We start from the raw sequence: 13,288 nt of genomic DNA on the forward strand, positions 1-13,288 counted from the left end.
GTAACTTTACAACCATGGAAACTCAAAAAGAAAATGAAAGCCACGCACTCATTCTTGTTAGAACGAAATTAACTTTGCAAATTGTGTGACTATTTACTTCTATGTCTATTTTAAGAGAAATTCCACTTGCTTCGTGAAGTGTCAGACATACGCAGTATGGAAGGGCACACTGTCGGTTAGGTTATACCGATGGAAAAGTTCGTTGCTGATATCTTTTGGGTGCCGTTATGTGGTTACAAGGGACGGGGACTCAGCATTTGAACTTCTGAAACTGTATATGAAGTAAACGTCTCTACTATATAGAAAATGGCAAGAAAAAGTGAAGTTTTGGTTATTTCAAGATACAATGATAAACAGGGAAAACTAATACAATTACGAGGGGGAAACCATTGAAGATATCGGTAACTTTCGAGTGCTTTAGAAGTGACAGAAGACAGCTGAATGAGAGAAGAAATTACTAGGAGACTACAAGAAGATGAAACATTTTGCCACACCGTACGTAAGATCTAAGATCGGAACACAGAATGTCTGACAAAGAATATAAAAAAAAATCTACGCTTCAACGGCACGAATATGAGGAAGCAGTGGCGGACCCAGGATATGATCAAGGGAGGGGCTAAACCATAGTTTGCCGTTTTATCCAGTGTAAAGCAGGATTGAAGCCCATTTTATCCAGTGTATACCTGAGTGTCAAGGGGGGGTGGGCTATAGCCCCATATCCGCCCTGTGAGGAAAGAATGGTAGAAGAACACTTCCGTAAAGAATTTCTATACATGAAAATGACAGAAAACTGGCTATTACGAAGTCTAAGGAACAAGTATCAGGATGAATTACGAAAGAATGGGAAGGAAAACCGAAATTAGATGGAAAAAGGTCTCAAATGAAAAACAGTAGGGTGAAACATCACTGTAAAAGCCTCGTATATCACCTGACAATACGATGCTGGAAACGGGAATTATTATGACTTTTGCTACTGTCTTACTTCCGACGAAGATTGATGGATTTTTCACATGAACGTCTGTGATTAAATTTTACACTAACTTATTATAGTCAGTAACCACTGATGCAAATCCCAGGGGGAATGAGGGGAACATGTCCCTTCTAATCTTGGAACTGGGGGACTGTCCCCCCGCAATAATCCGATTTGAAATGCATTTTTTGGGAAAAATGTGATTTGTGTCCGACTGTCACAAGGGAAAGTGAGATGAAATTGATGTCCCCCACAATAAGCCTCAAATCTGCCCGCCACCCAATGTTCAAGACAACTCTGCTCCCTGAAACTCTAAGTTTCAGACTTACGCCCTTTTTGCATCAAACGCATTTGGGGCTTTTGCCATACTTGCTTAGCCTCCTGGTAACATTTCAATTCAATATCGGAATAAAATGCTGCATATTACATTGTTTTATGTAAGAAGAAAATAAAACACTAAAATTTTCAACATCGTTTTTCTCCAACTGCATGTTTCAGACTTACGCCGTTTTTGCATCAAACGCATTTGGGGCTTTTGCCATACTTGCTTAGCCTCCTGGTAACATTTCAATTCAATATCGGAATAAAATGCTGCATATTACATTGTTTTATGTAAGAAGAAAATAAAACACTAAAATTTTCAACATCGTTTTTCTCCAACTGCATGTTTCAGACTTACGCCCTTTTTGCATCAAACGCATTTGGGGCTTTTGCCATGCTTGCTTAGCCTCCTGGTAACATTTCAATTCAATATCGGAATAAAATGCTGCATATTACATTGTTTTATGTAAGAAGAAAATAAAACACTAAAATTTTCAACATCGTTTTTCTCCAACTGCATGTTTCAGACTTACGCCCTTTTTGCATCAAACGCATTTGGGGCTTTTGCCATGCTTGCTTAGCCTCCTGGTAACATTTCAATTCAATATCGGAATAAAATGCTGCATATTACATTGTTTTATAAATACATAAATAAATAAAAAAAAATCAATATCGTTTTTCTCCAACTGCATGTTTCAGACTTACGCCCTTATTGCATCAAACTCCTCAATTAATACACTAACCTGATGTGTTGCAGCAGTGATGTGAGTAATATCTACTCTTGAACTTATCAATATTTCAGGCGTAGATCTCGAACGCCTTTCATTGGAATGTTGTACGCTAAATTCTCGTGCTGTTGGTTATTCACACTTTGCGTATACAGCACTTAAGTGGCATTCATTATTTTTAAATTTAATCTACCAAAAATCTTAAAACGGTAACACGACAATCTACTGCAATGTAACTTTTTTTTTTCTTTTTTCGAAATATCATAAGTGACCCTACGTCGCTTATGAATAAATATGAAATTTAAAACTTTTATTTTAGTTTAACGATACCCAGCTTGAGAAACCTGTCGGAAATTCGTTGAAGCACATGTTTGCTATTCAATCATCAGCACCAGAAACTTCTTTACATTTAAATGCGATGTAATCTTGGAGGATCAATATTGATGTAACCATTCCGTGTCCAGTTTGATGATTTTTTTTATTCCCCTCCCCCTCCTCATTTAATGCACAAACATTATGTGAGTTTTTTGCAGTCCTAATGTAATCCATTATAAAAATCCAATAAAGTTGGTATCTATAAACAAAATTATGTGATTATTTTCCTCAATCTCCTATACATTTCAAATTATGATGCCGTATGTAAAACGCTTTGCATGTGAATTGATGGGATCATAATTTGCATTGCGTTGCCTATTTTATAATTTAGAGACAAAAAGACCTTTTCTTGTATACGGGAAGCAAAAACTTTTCTACATTGCTTCGATGCTTTCTACCATCTTTATCAATGTTTTCAACTGCGCTGCTGGACTAGTAACATGTAGGTAAGTTTCTACCTATCTGTAGAAACCCTTTTTGAGAGAAATAAGTAAATGAACTCTCTTCACTTCAAGAATTTAGGTCAACATGGTCTTTTGAAAAAAAAAAAAAAAAAAAAAAAGTTATAATATGGATAAGTGTTTTCCTTTCTCGAATGTTAAAGTTCATAAAAAAGTTGGTGTAATATTCTTCATGTGTATATATTATAGTTTCCTTATGTTCCTGTTAAGATAGAAATTATGAATATTATCCTAGAATAGAAAATTTCTGTAAAACATGAAGTAACACTAATTTCCCTCTCCATATTTCATTATTGAGCTAGGAAATATCGACACTATGTGCGATAATTTACTCTTTGTGTGGTGGGTTTTATACAGCAGATCACATGCTACCAGTTGAAGATATTGATAACGATGTTAGAGAATATCGGAACGGTTTGGTTAAATTTTTGCTCCCTGGATACAAGGTAAGGTCGTTTATCTTTAAGTTAATATACTAACTAATTAATCCTTACTAACTAATTACTTCGTTACCTTAAACCCGTATTTGGCCATTATCTTTGCAGCTACCGATCCACCCATGCCCATTCCATACCCTTCACCTGTGAACTGTTGTTTAGTTGGCATTGGAACCATTGGAGGAGGTGGTGACGGAGCAGCTTCCTGTGCAGTCTCCTGCAGAGATGGGGGCGGTGCAATCGCCACGCCACCTACAAAATACAAATTTCACTTAATAAAGGAAAAAAAAAAACATTACTAATAAGTTGAATAAGGAAAATGTCTGGAACATTTTTGCAAAGATTGACTCATCACTACTCTTTCTCATGTGTCCTGGGAATCCTAATCGATTATTGATTTCCTGGTGTAATTTCGACACTCAATCCTGTTGCCACTGACATAGCTTGAGAAATGTTTCAGCATGTTATTCAACTTGGTCCTTTTAAAGTTAACAATCCTCTTTTTCAACTGTCTGTGGTCATTTGCACACATATTAGCTCTAAACTTTAAGATAACAGTTATCGACGCTATTATATAAAAGAGTAAATGACTCACTCATCAACGCTCAGGCTACGAGGGACGTTCATTATATTCTAAACTTAAAGGTGGCGCAAAAATCGTCGGATGACGAAACTCGGTGGAACGATTGGATCATCCTTCCTTAGCAAAGAAACAAAAGTAGAAAGTACGGTCGTCTATCGTTTGATTTTAGTACGATGTGGAACGCTGATATCCAACGATATCTACGAAAGCTGCATCGACAATGCTCCTATGCACAGAGCCGCTATTTTCAAAGCTGTTACGAGGGCGTGATCAACAGTGAAGATTCCAGCTTTTCTTCATCAACCATCTACAGAATACGGTTGAACAGAAAATTACTAATGTGAGGATTCATTTAAGTTGAAGGTGACAAACTCGAAGTATGAACTCTTAATTAAAAGTAAGAGAATACGTGTTTCACCATTTTCGAAAATTCGGAAAAAGTATAATCCCTATTTTATTCATTTTTTTTTTCTTTTTTCATAAAATACCCAATGTGAGGATTCGATTAAGCTGGACACGGAAAATTCGGTATATAAACTTTTAACTAAAAATAGGCAACCACGTGTATCAGTGCTTTCAAAAATTTTGCTTCTAAAGAGAGAAATGGGTGAGATTTCTACAACACTTAAATTCCTGTTCTTATATTTATTCTTCACGTGCGACGAACGGGTACTTTTCCTTAATACATAAATAAAACCAGCTCAGACGCAAAATTGCTGAAATTATAAAAGGCAACTAATTAACCAATTGAGATTTTTAAGACATAAAAAAGTTAATGGTTGTTAATCTAAACAAAAAAAAAAAAAAAATGTTCAACTTAATCTAGCATACAGTAATTTTTACTCATCGCTCATATTCCCTCATTCTATTTACCTAAAATAATTTTGAAAGCATGTACGAACAAATCTTCGCGTAAGTATGTGAACCGGGAAGTACGGTGGCTCAGCAGCAGGGCGCTCACCTCTGGTATGGCGAGTCCCTGGTTCGATCTCAGCCCATATGACTTTATGGTGGACGACATTGTGTTTGTGGGTTTTCTTGAGGTTCTTCCACTTTTTCCACATTCTGAATCCACCAATTTTTTTCACAATCACTGACTTTTATTAATCGTCTCTATCTTTATTATATTCCCTGTCTCATATGGTATCTATTAGCGTGAATACTTGCGCTATAGCTTGCCTGCATGCAAGGACTGCATGCTATCATTCGTTTACTCAGTTATTTTGCTTCATGCTCAAGGTGAGATTTTGTTTTAAAGTAAGAAAAAAGTGAAATGAAATCTAAGTTTTACGTCCCTCGCATATGCTGGCTAGGCTGAAGGAGACGGTTTTCAAGTAAGAGTATGCTATCAATTTCATTTAAAACATATATATATATATATATATATATATATATATATATATATATTAGGGTGGTCCAGCATAGAATGGTAAAGAAAAAAAGATCTCTGATCTAAACGCATAGTTGCCAATTTTGACTCATGTGGTCTAAATATACTGAATAAAAAATTTCATCACAGTAAAAAAATATTTAGAGGTCGCTCAAAGCCTTCAATTATGCTCCATACCTGTTATTTGAAATATTGAACATATTCGCATTTAAGCGGTGATGGACCTTTTCGTTGTTTTGTGCAATGCTTGTGAATTTCATCCAAAAACAACATTTAAAGTGGCCAGGATTTCGTAATAGGGGGAGAATGGGTCCGTGACCAAGATTACCGGCATATCGAGCGGAATTCGAAATTTTTCAAGTCCAACAAGGTGAAAACGAGCCTATAGATGCGTATTTTCTCAGAAAATTAAGGGTCATTAGACAAGTTCTGCCTCAGGCCACCGAGGAGCAGAAAATAAATTATTTATCCTTAGGTTTAAAGAAAACTTTTTTGCAAAAGATAGCGTTAGAAACATTTACAACTGTTCACGCCTTACAAATGCATTTACACAACCTCGAGAAAGCAAATGACCTAATGAAGAAACGAGATTACGTGGAATTACAACAGGCATTCTATTCACTCTGCGATCAGAGTACACCAGTCAGCAGTTTACATTCATCAGCAATCGCTGGCGCTTCCTTCCCTGTGAATCAGCAACAACTGACCTATCCAATATGTAACCCAACACCTAGTTGGAATCAATACCAGCAACCAGCTTCAGTTTTTCCTACACCTTCAGCACCACAGCTACAGGGGTGCATCACAAAATCAGATAATTCCAAATCCTTCCCCCCAAGTTGCTAATCCGAATCCCCCTCCCGAACCTCCCGCGCCTAGTACATCTAGTAATTCCAGTGCAAGTAATTCATTAGATTTCACTAAATTAGCAAATCAAATGGCTGAACTATCTCTTCTTGTAGCTCAAAATGCCATTAAGAACTCACAATTTAGGAGAGGTTGACGTAACAATTATAGGTCGAAAAATACAAATAATGGAAATCAAAATCGGCAGAGAAATGGAAATAAGAACAATTCTAAAAATAACAATAAACATAATAATAGTAATCCTAGGCCGGAAACAGTCACAGTATGCGGTACGTGCTATAAGAAAGGTCATTCTTCCAGCACATGTTATAAGAACAATCAACAGGGAAACGCCTAAGAGGGCCCCAGGACAAACCCTCTCAAGAACATGTTCTGAGGGCCGAGAAACAGGAAATAAGTGAACAACAAAAATTGGCAAATACATCACTTTATGCAGTGGCTCCGTTATCAGATAGAAGGGAGAACATTAAAATGTTAAACCAGGAACATAAATTATTAATTAATGTAACAATTAATAAAGAGAAGTATCCTGTAATCATAGACACTGGCAGTTCATTGAGTCTTTGGCCTAAAAATTGGCTTCCACCAAACACAAAATTGATTCCTTTTAGCACTAATCTACGAGGAATTGAGAATTCTGTCGTAAATTTACGCTATATAGCTTTGATTAAATTCAGAATTGGCTCAACAACATTTTCTCATTTTTTCAGAATTTTAGAGCATGGAGATTTTTTGCCTTTATTCGGTGAAGACATTCTAAATCGATTACAGACCAAAATTGACTTAAAGAATAACATGTTGTCAGTATACAAGAAACCACGGCCTCCGCAATATCCAATTGAAATTGATACCCAGGAAAAATTATCTGCTAACGCTATGCATACAATAAAACAGCACAAGTCGGCTAATGTTTTTACAACTCGAAAGGTTACCATACCAGCCAGGTCACATTTCTTTTTACCAATTAGTGTCAAGAATCGGCAAAAGAATAATAAATATTTTTTCATCTCTCCATTAGAAAATTTGCTGGACAAATACGGACTACAAACGTTACCTACTAAGGTACCTAAGAATAATTTGACTTTATTAATATCAAATCCTACTAGTAGACCGGTAACGTTAGTAAAGAGCACTCCAATTGCTTACATAGAAGAGAATCTTCATGAAGTAGATTTACAGAGTAATTGTCAAGATAATGGCCATGATGACGAAACTTTTTATAGATCAGAAAAAGAAATTCAGGATCGATTAGAAGAAACAAAATCATTTTTTAACATTATATATTAGGGTGGTCCAGCATAGAATGGTAAAGAAAAAAAGATCTCTGATCTAAACGCATAGTTGCCAATTTTGACTCATGTGGTCTAAATATACTGAATAAAAAATTTCATCACAGTAAAAAAATATTTAGAGGTCGCTCAAAGCCTTCAATTATGCTCCATACCTGTTATTTGAAATATTGAACATATTCGCATTTAAGCGGTGATGGACCTTTTCGTTGTTTTGTGCAATGCTTGTGAATTTCATCCAAAAACAACATTTAAAGTGGCCAGGATTTCGTAATAGGGGGAGAATGGGTCCGTGACATGAAATAACCCCCTTACAACAATATTCATTTTTAACTTCATACAAAGCTCCTCCACACAAAGCTGCTCATAAGAAAGAGTAACCAAACGCTTGATGTAGCTTTTTATTTTTAACGCTGATTCTTCTTTTTCTCGTTTCTTTTTGTTTAATCCTTCCTTAATTTTTCCATTTTTTGGTTTCGAAGGGGGGTCCATACCCCCCCCCTTGGCTACGTGCCTGAAATGGCGTTTCTAGTGTAGGCATAAATATAAGACATATAAGTCCACGACTGGAAGAGAAACGGAGTTATATTTATGATTGGTATCGTCTAAAATACGGATAAATTTCACTTAATTAATTATGCACCTCCCACAATTTTGGAGAACATACTAGAGGTCCAAATATTCCACTGTTTCAACGTTTCCAAGAGTTTTGACCAAATCTTAAGCATTATAATTTTAAGGCGATGGAAGAAGAACGCCTTTCCATGCCATATGTACGAACACTGAAAAATGAAGTTGTTATGTTTCTACATAATTGTCTTGTACATAAGGAAGATAATAACTATGTTCCCCGTGATGACTATAAAGAAATCATAGAGCTTTGCCTGTTGATACTTGGTGAATTTCCAAAGGAGTAACGTTTTAAGTCACCAGGTGCTTACCATATGGCTCGTTTGATGGAAAATGTAATATGCTGCTTCAAGATATAAATTTTCCGCGAAATGTTTAACCTTACAGTCAAAGAGGCAAAAAAATCTACGGGAAGTGTATTTATTTGCAAGTCTCATATACGTGAAAGCATGGATTTCGTGTTTCAATACATGAGATGCTCCCGTCAACGACTTACTTCTGTTCAAGCAGATCAAACAATACGCCATAGTGAATAAATTTGTGTCTGACTCTGCAATGAACAAGTTTCAAACTCACTTGTGGTATCTTGAAGCAGAGTTAGTTCCACTCTCACTGTTCTCTGAGAAGTTATCTTTCGAGGACAAGTGGAATATTATAAATAGTCTTAAGGCTTAAAAAGAAAATTGGAGTTCAAGAGGCATAAAACTAACAGACTGTCACGGTTTAGAAACAAAGAATATTCATGATTTGATTAATTCAGCCTCTCTTTGCGCCTTACGTTCTCCTCGAGTTGACATCAATTTCATGTTCCGATGTGATCCCGAGCACTGGAGTAACTCGGATAAATTCCAAAAGGAGAAACGAATCGTCGAGTCACTTAAGGTTGTCAACGATGCTGCTGAACGTTTAATGGCCCTTATGTCCAATTTCAATGAGTCAATCACAAAGAAAGAAAGTGAAATGCAGAGCCTAATTCAGGTTATTGAGGACCACAGAAAGCGTGTTTCAGACGCTCGAAAGAGTATTTTGAAAAATTACCAACTTCGTTAACAATCTTATTTTTTCTGTTTAAAATGAACAGCAACTGCATATTTAGAGGTATCTCACTTATTTTGAAATCAATAAATGGTAATTTTGGTAATAGCTATTTGCAAGTTTAGTAATAATAATAAATAATTCATTTTGTAGGGCAAAAAGTACAATTTACTTTATAAGGATTGAATTTTTAAACCTCCAATATGTCTCGTATATGATATAATTATATACATCCTATGGCACAACTTCGTGTCGCTTGAGCGACCCCTAAATATTATACAATTGAGTTGATTTTTTGCAGTGAAATATACTTGTAGGAAAGGAACAATATTAGCAACTATGCGCAATTAAATTCGAAAAAAAAAGGACCACCCTAAAATAAATAAATATATATATATATATATATATATATATATTGTAATATCCTATGTGATGTCGTAAACAAGCAGTTCCACGCTTCAATGTTTACAAACAACACCACATGGTTCGGCAAGAGGATCTTCCACCAGAGGGACCTGCTATCACCTGCAGACGACGTTTAGCCCCTCCTACGGAGCAGAAGACGAAATCGATGCAGAAGCGCCACCGCCACCCAAGGGACGCTATAAATTGGGCAGAAGAATCCAGCTCAGTACCAGTTTTCTGGTGACCCTCCTACTGTCTGCTTCGGGACTTTAGGAGTAACCTAACCCAGGGCCTCTAGTCTGCTACGGGACTACGCCTATCCTTTCTCCTGGCTTTGCCTGCTTCGGGGCTCTGTCTGGGAATCCAAACCTCAGCCACTTTGCCTGCTTCGGGGCTCTGTTGGCCATCTAACCTACCCACTGCTTGCTTCGGAGCTTTGGGAACCTAATTCCACTCCACTTTGCCTCCTTCGGGGCTCTGTTGGAGATCCTGTCTGCGACCTTACGGTCAAAGACTACCTTTCACTTACCCTTTTAAAGTAGAGAACAAATTGTATAGTATTTTGTACAAATACTCTTATAGTGGATTTTTATAATAAAAACTGGTAGTGGGAGTCGATTCCGGACACTCTTTTTATTAACTGCTCTACCTCTTCCTTATATGAGACGAAATTACACAAAGTTTTACATGGTAGAGGCTTGACCGACTCAGAATAAGCTCTGAATACTCCCCTACCGGACAGTATTTTTATTAATCGGAAGTGGATATTTTTTCTTTGGAAGGTATGTGAATTTTAAGTGTTAGTGCTTTTAGTGAACTGAATTTTGTTTATGCCTCAAACTAGAACTGGTAAAAACACTTTTCCAGAAAACAATTTTAACATGGAGCAGAATTCGCGCCCTTCTTTTAATATACCACACCTCACTAAGTATTCGGGACACGTTACGGAGGATCCCGATAGGTTCTTTATGCTCTTTGACCATCTGGCACTATTACATTCATGGAATGAACAGAAAAAGAAAGAACTATTACCTATGTACTTACAAGACGTAGCACTTGACTTAGTTCTACAGTTAAAGGCCCAGAATCAGTTAGATGCGCTTAATTATGAACAATTAAAAGACAAATTAGTTGCACTGAGTAGACCAAGATTACCGGCATATCGAGCGGAATTCGAAATTTTTCAAGTCCAACAAGGTGAAAACGAGCCTATAGATGCGTATTTTCTCAGAAAATTAAGGGTCATTAGACAAGTTCTGCCTCAGGCCACCGAGGAGCAGAAAATAAATTATTTATCCTTAGGTTTAAAGAAAACTTTTTTGCAAAAGATAGCGTTAGAAACATTTACAACTGTTCACGCCTTACAAATGCATTTACACAACCTCGAGAAAGCAAATGACCTAATGAAGAAACGAGATTACGTGGAATTACAACAGGCATTCTATTCACTCTGCGATCAGAGTACACCAGTCAGCAGTTTACATTCATCAGCAATCGCTGGCGCTTCCTTCCCTGTGAATCAGCAACAACTGACCTATCCAATATGTAACCCAACACCTAGTTGGAATCAATACCAGCAACCAGCTTCAGTTTTTCCTACACCTTCAGCACCACAGCTACAGGGTGCATCACAAAATCAGATAATTCCAAATCCTTCCCCCCAAGTTGCTAATCCGAATCCCCCTCCCGAACCCCCCGCGCCTAGTACATCTAGTAATTCCAGTGCAAGTAATTCATTAGATTTCACTAAATTAGCAAATCAAATGGCTGAACTATCTCTTCTTGTAGCTCAAAATGCCATTAAGAACTCACAATTTAGGAGAGGTTGACGTAACAATTATAGGTCGAAAAATACAAATAATGGAAATCAAAATCGGCAGAGAAATGGAAATAAGAACAATTCTAAAAATAACAATAAACATAATAATAGTAATCCTAGGCCGGAAACAGTCACAGTATGCGGTACGTGCTATAAGAAAGGTCATTCTTCCAGCACATGTTATAAGAACAATCAACAGGGAAACGCCTAAGAGGGCCCCAGGACAAACCCTCTCAAGAACATGTTCTGAGGGCCGAGAAACAGGAAATAAGTGAACAACAAAAATTGGCAAATACATCACTTTATGCAGTGGCTCCGTTATCAGATAGAAGGGAGAACATTAAAATGTTAAACCAGGAACATAAATTATTAATTAATGTAACAATTAATAAAGAGAAGTATCCTGTAATCATAGACACTGGCAGTTCATTGAGTCTTTGGCCTAAAAATTGGCTTCCACCAAACACAAAATTGATTCCTTTTAGCACTAATCTACGAGGAATTGAGAATTCTGTCGTAAATTTACGCTATATAGCTTTGATTAAATTCAGAATTGGCTCAACAACATTTTCTCATTATTTCAGAATTTTAGAGCATGGAGATTTTTTGCCTTTATTCGGTGAAGACATTCTAAATCGATTACAGACCAAAATTGACTTAAAGAATAACATGTTGTCAGTATACAAGAAACCACGGCCTCCGCAATATCCAATTGAAATTGATACCCAGGAAAAATTATCTGCTAACGCTATGCATACAATAAAACAGCACAAGTCGGCTAATGTTTTTACAACTCGAAAGGTTACCATACCAGCCAGGTCACATTTCTTTTTACCAATTAGTGTCAAGAATCGGCAAAAGAATAATAAATATTTTTTCATCTCTCCATTAGAAAATTTGCTGGACAAATACGGACTACAAACGTTACCTACTAAGGTACCTAAGAATAATTTGACTTTATTAATATCAAATCCTACTAGTAGACCGGTAACGTTAGTAAAGAGCACTCCAATTGCTTACATAGAAGAGAATCTTCATGAAGTAGATTTACAGAGTAATTGTCAAGATAATGGCCATGATGACGAAACTTTTTATAGATCAGAAAAAGAAATTCAGGATCGATTAGAAGAAACAAAATCATTTTTTAACATTAATTTATTTGACATAAACCCGGATTTATCAGAAGAAAAAAAGAAAGCCGTACAAGATTTACTCTTTAAATATAGAGATGTTTTTTCCTACACACCAACAGATATTGGATATTTCCGAGGTTATATTCATAAAATACGGATAGACAAAGGAGCATCCTTCCATCAAAGATCTCCTCCGGTTCCATTAGCAGTAAGACCTCAAATTAACTTACAAATCAAGCAACTCTTGGACGCAAATATTATCAAGGAAACTAGCGATAGTTCGTTTTCATCGCCATTGCTCATTGTGAAGAAGCCAGGGACTTCGGAATTCCGCTTAGTTCTTAACCTCCAAGCTTGTAATAGGTTCTCACATTACCTAAGTATACCATTTCAAAATACGGAGGATATTCTACACGTTTTAAGAGGAAAAAACTCTATATCCACAATTGACATAAAATTCTCCTATTTCCAGCTATTGTTGCATCCCAAAAGCCAAAAATACATGACTTTTGAGGTCAACCATACTAGAAAGGCATATAAATTCCAGAGATGTACCATGGGTCACTCCAGTTCCGCCGCCGGACTCAGTATAGCTGTACGCATGCTTTTAGAGGGTCTACCACCCCGTATAACTGCCTTTGCTGATGATTTGGTCATAGGAAGTAAAAATTGGAAACAACAGTTATCGGATTTAGAATTACTTTTTAAAAGATTAAGAAAGCATGATTTTCGTGCCAGTCCAAAGAAGACCCACTTACTATACACAGAATTGGACGTTTTAGGCTTCACAGTTAGTGGGAAAGAAATCAAGATTTCACCCAAAATCGCCAACAAGATTCGAAATT

General features: G+C 36.6%; 1 protein-coding gene across 1 annotated transcript in view; it reads right to left on the reverse strand.

The window, feature by feature from the left end:
• Spf45 (splicing factor 45) overlaps positions 1–13,288 on the reverse strand; it is a 66,630-nt gene that overhangs the window by 15,947 nt on the left and 37,395 nt on the right. Inside the window, exon 8 of the mRNA XM_081743121.1 lies at positions 3,369–3,544. Coding sequence (XP_081599247.1) covers positions 3,369–3,544 — 176 coding nt within the window. The remainder of the gene's footprint in view (positions 1–3,368; positions 3,545–13,288) is intronic.

The sequence above is a fragment of the Thermobia domestica genome, chromosome 16 (genome assembly GCF_964235325.1).
Source record: "Thermobia domestica chromosome 16, izTheDome1.hap1.1, whole genome shotgun sequence".
Classification (NCBI taxonomy): Eukaryota; Metazoa; Arthropoda; class Insecta; order Zygentoma; family Lepismatidae; genus Thermobia; species Thermobia domestica.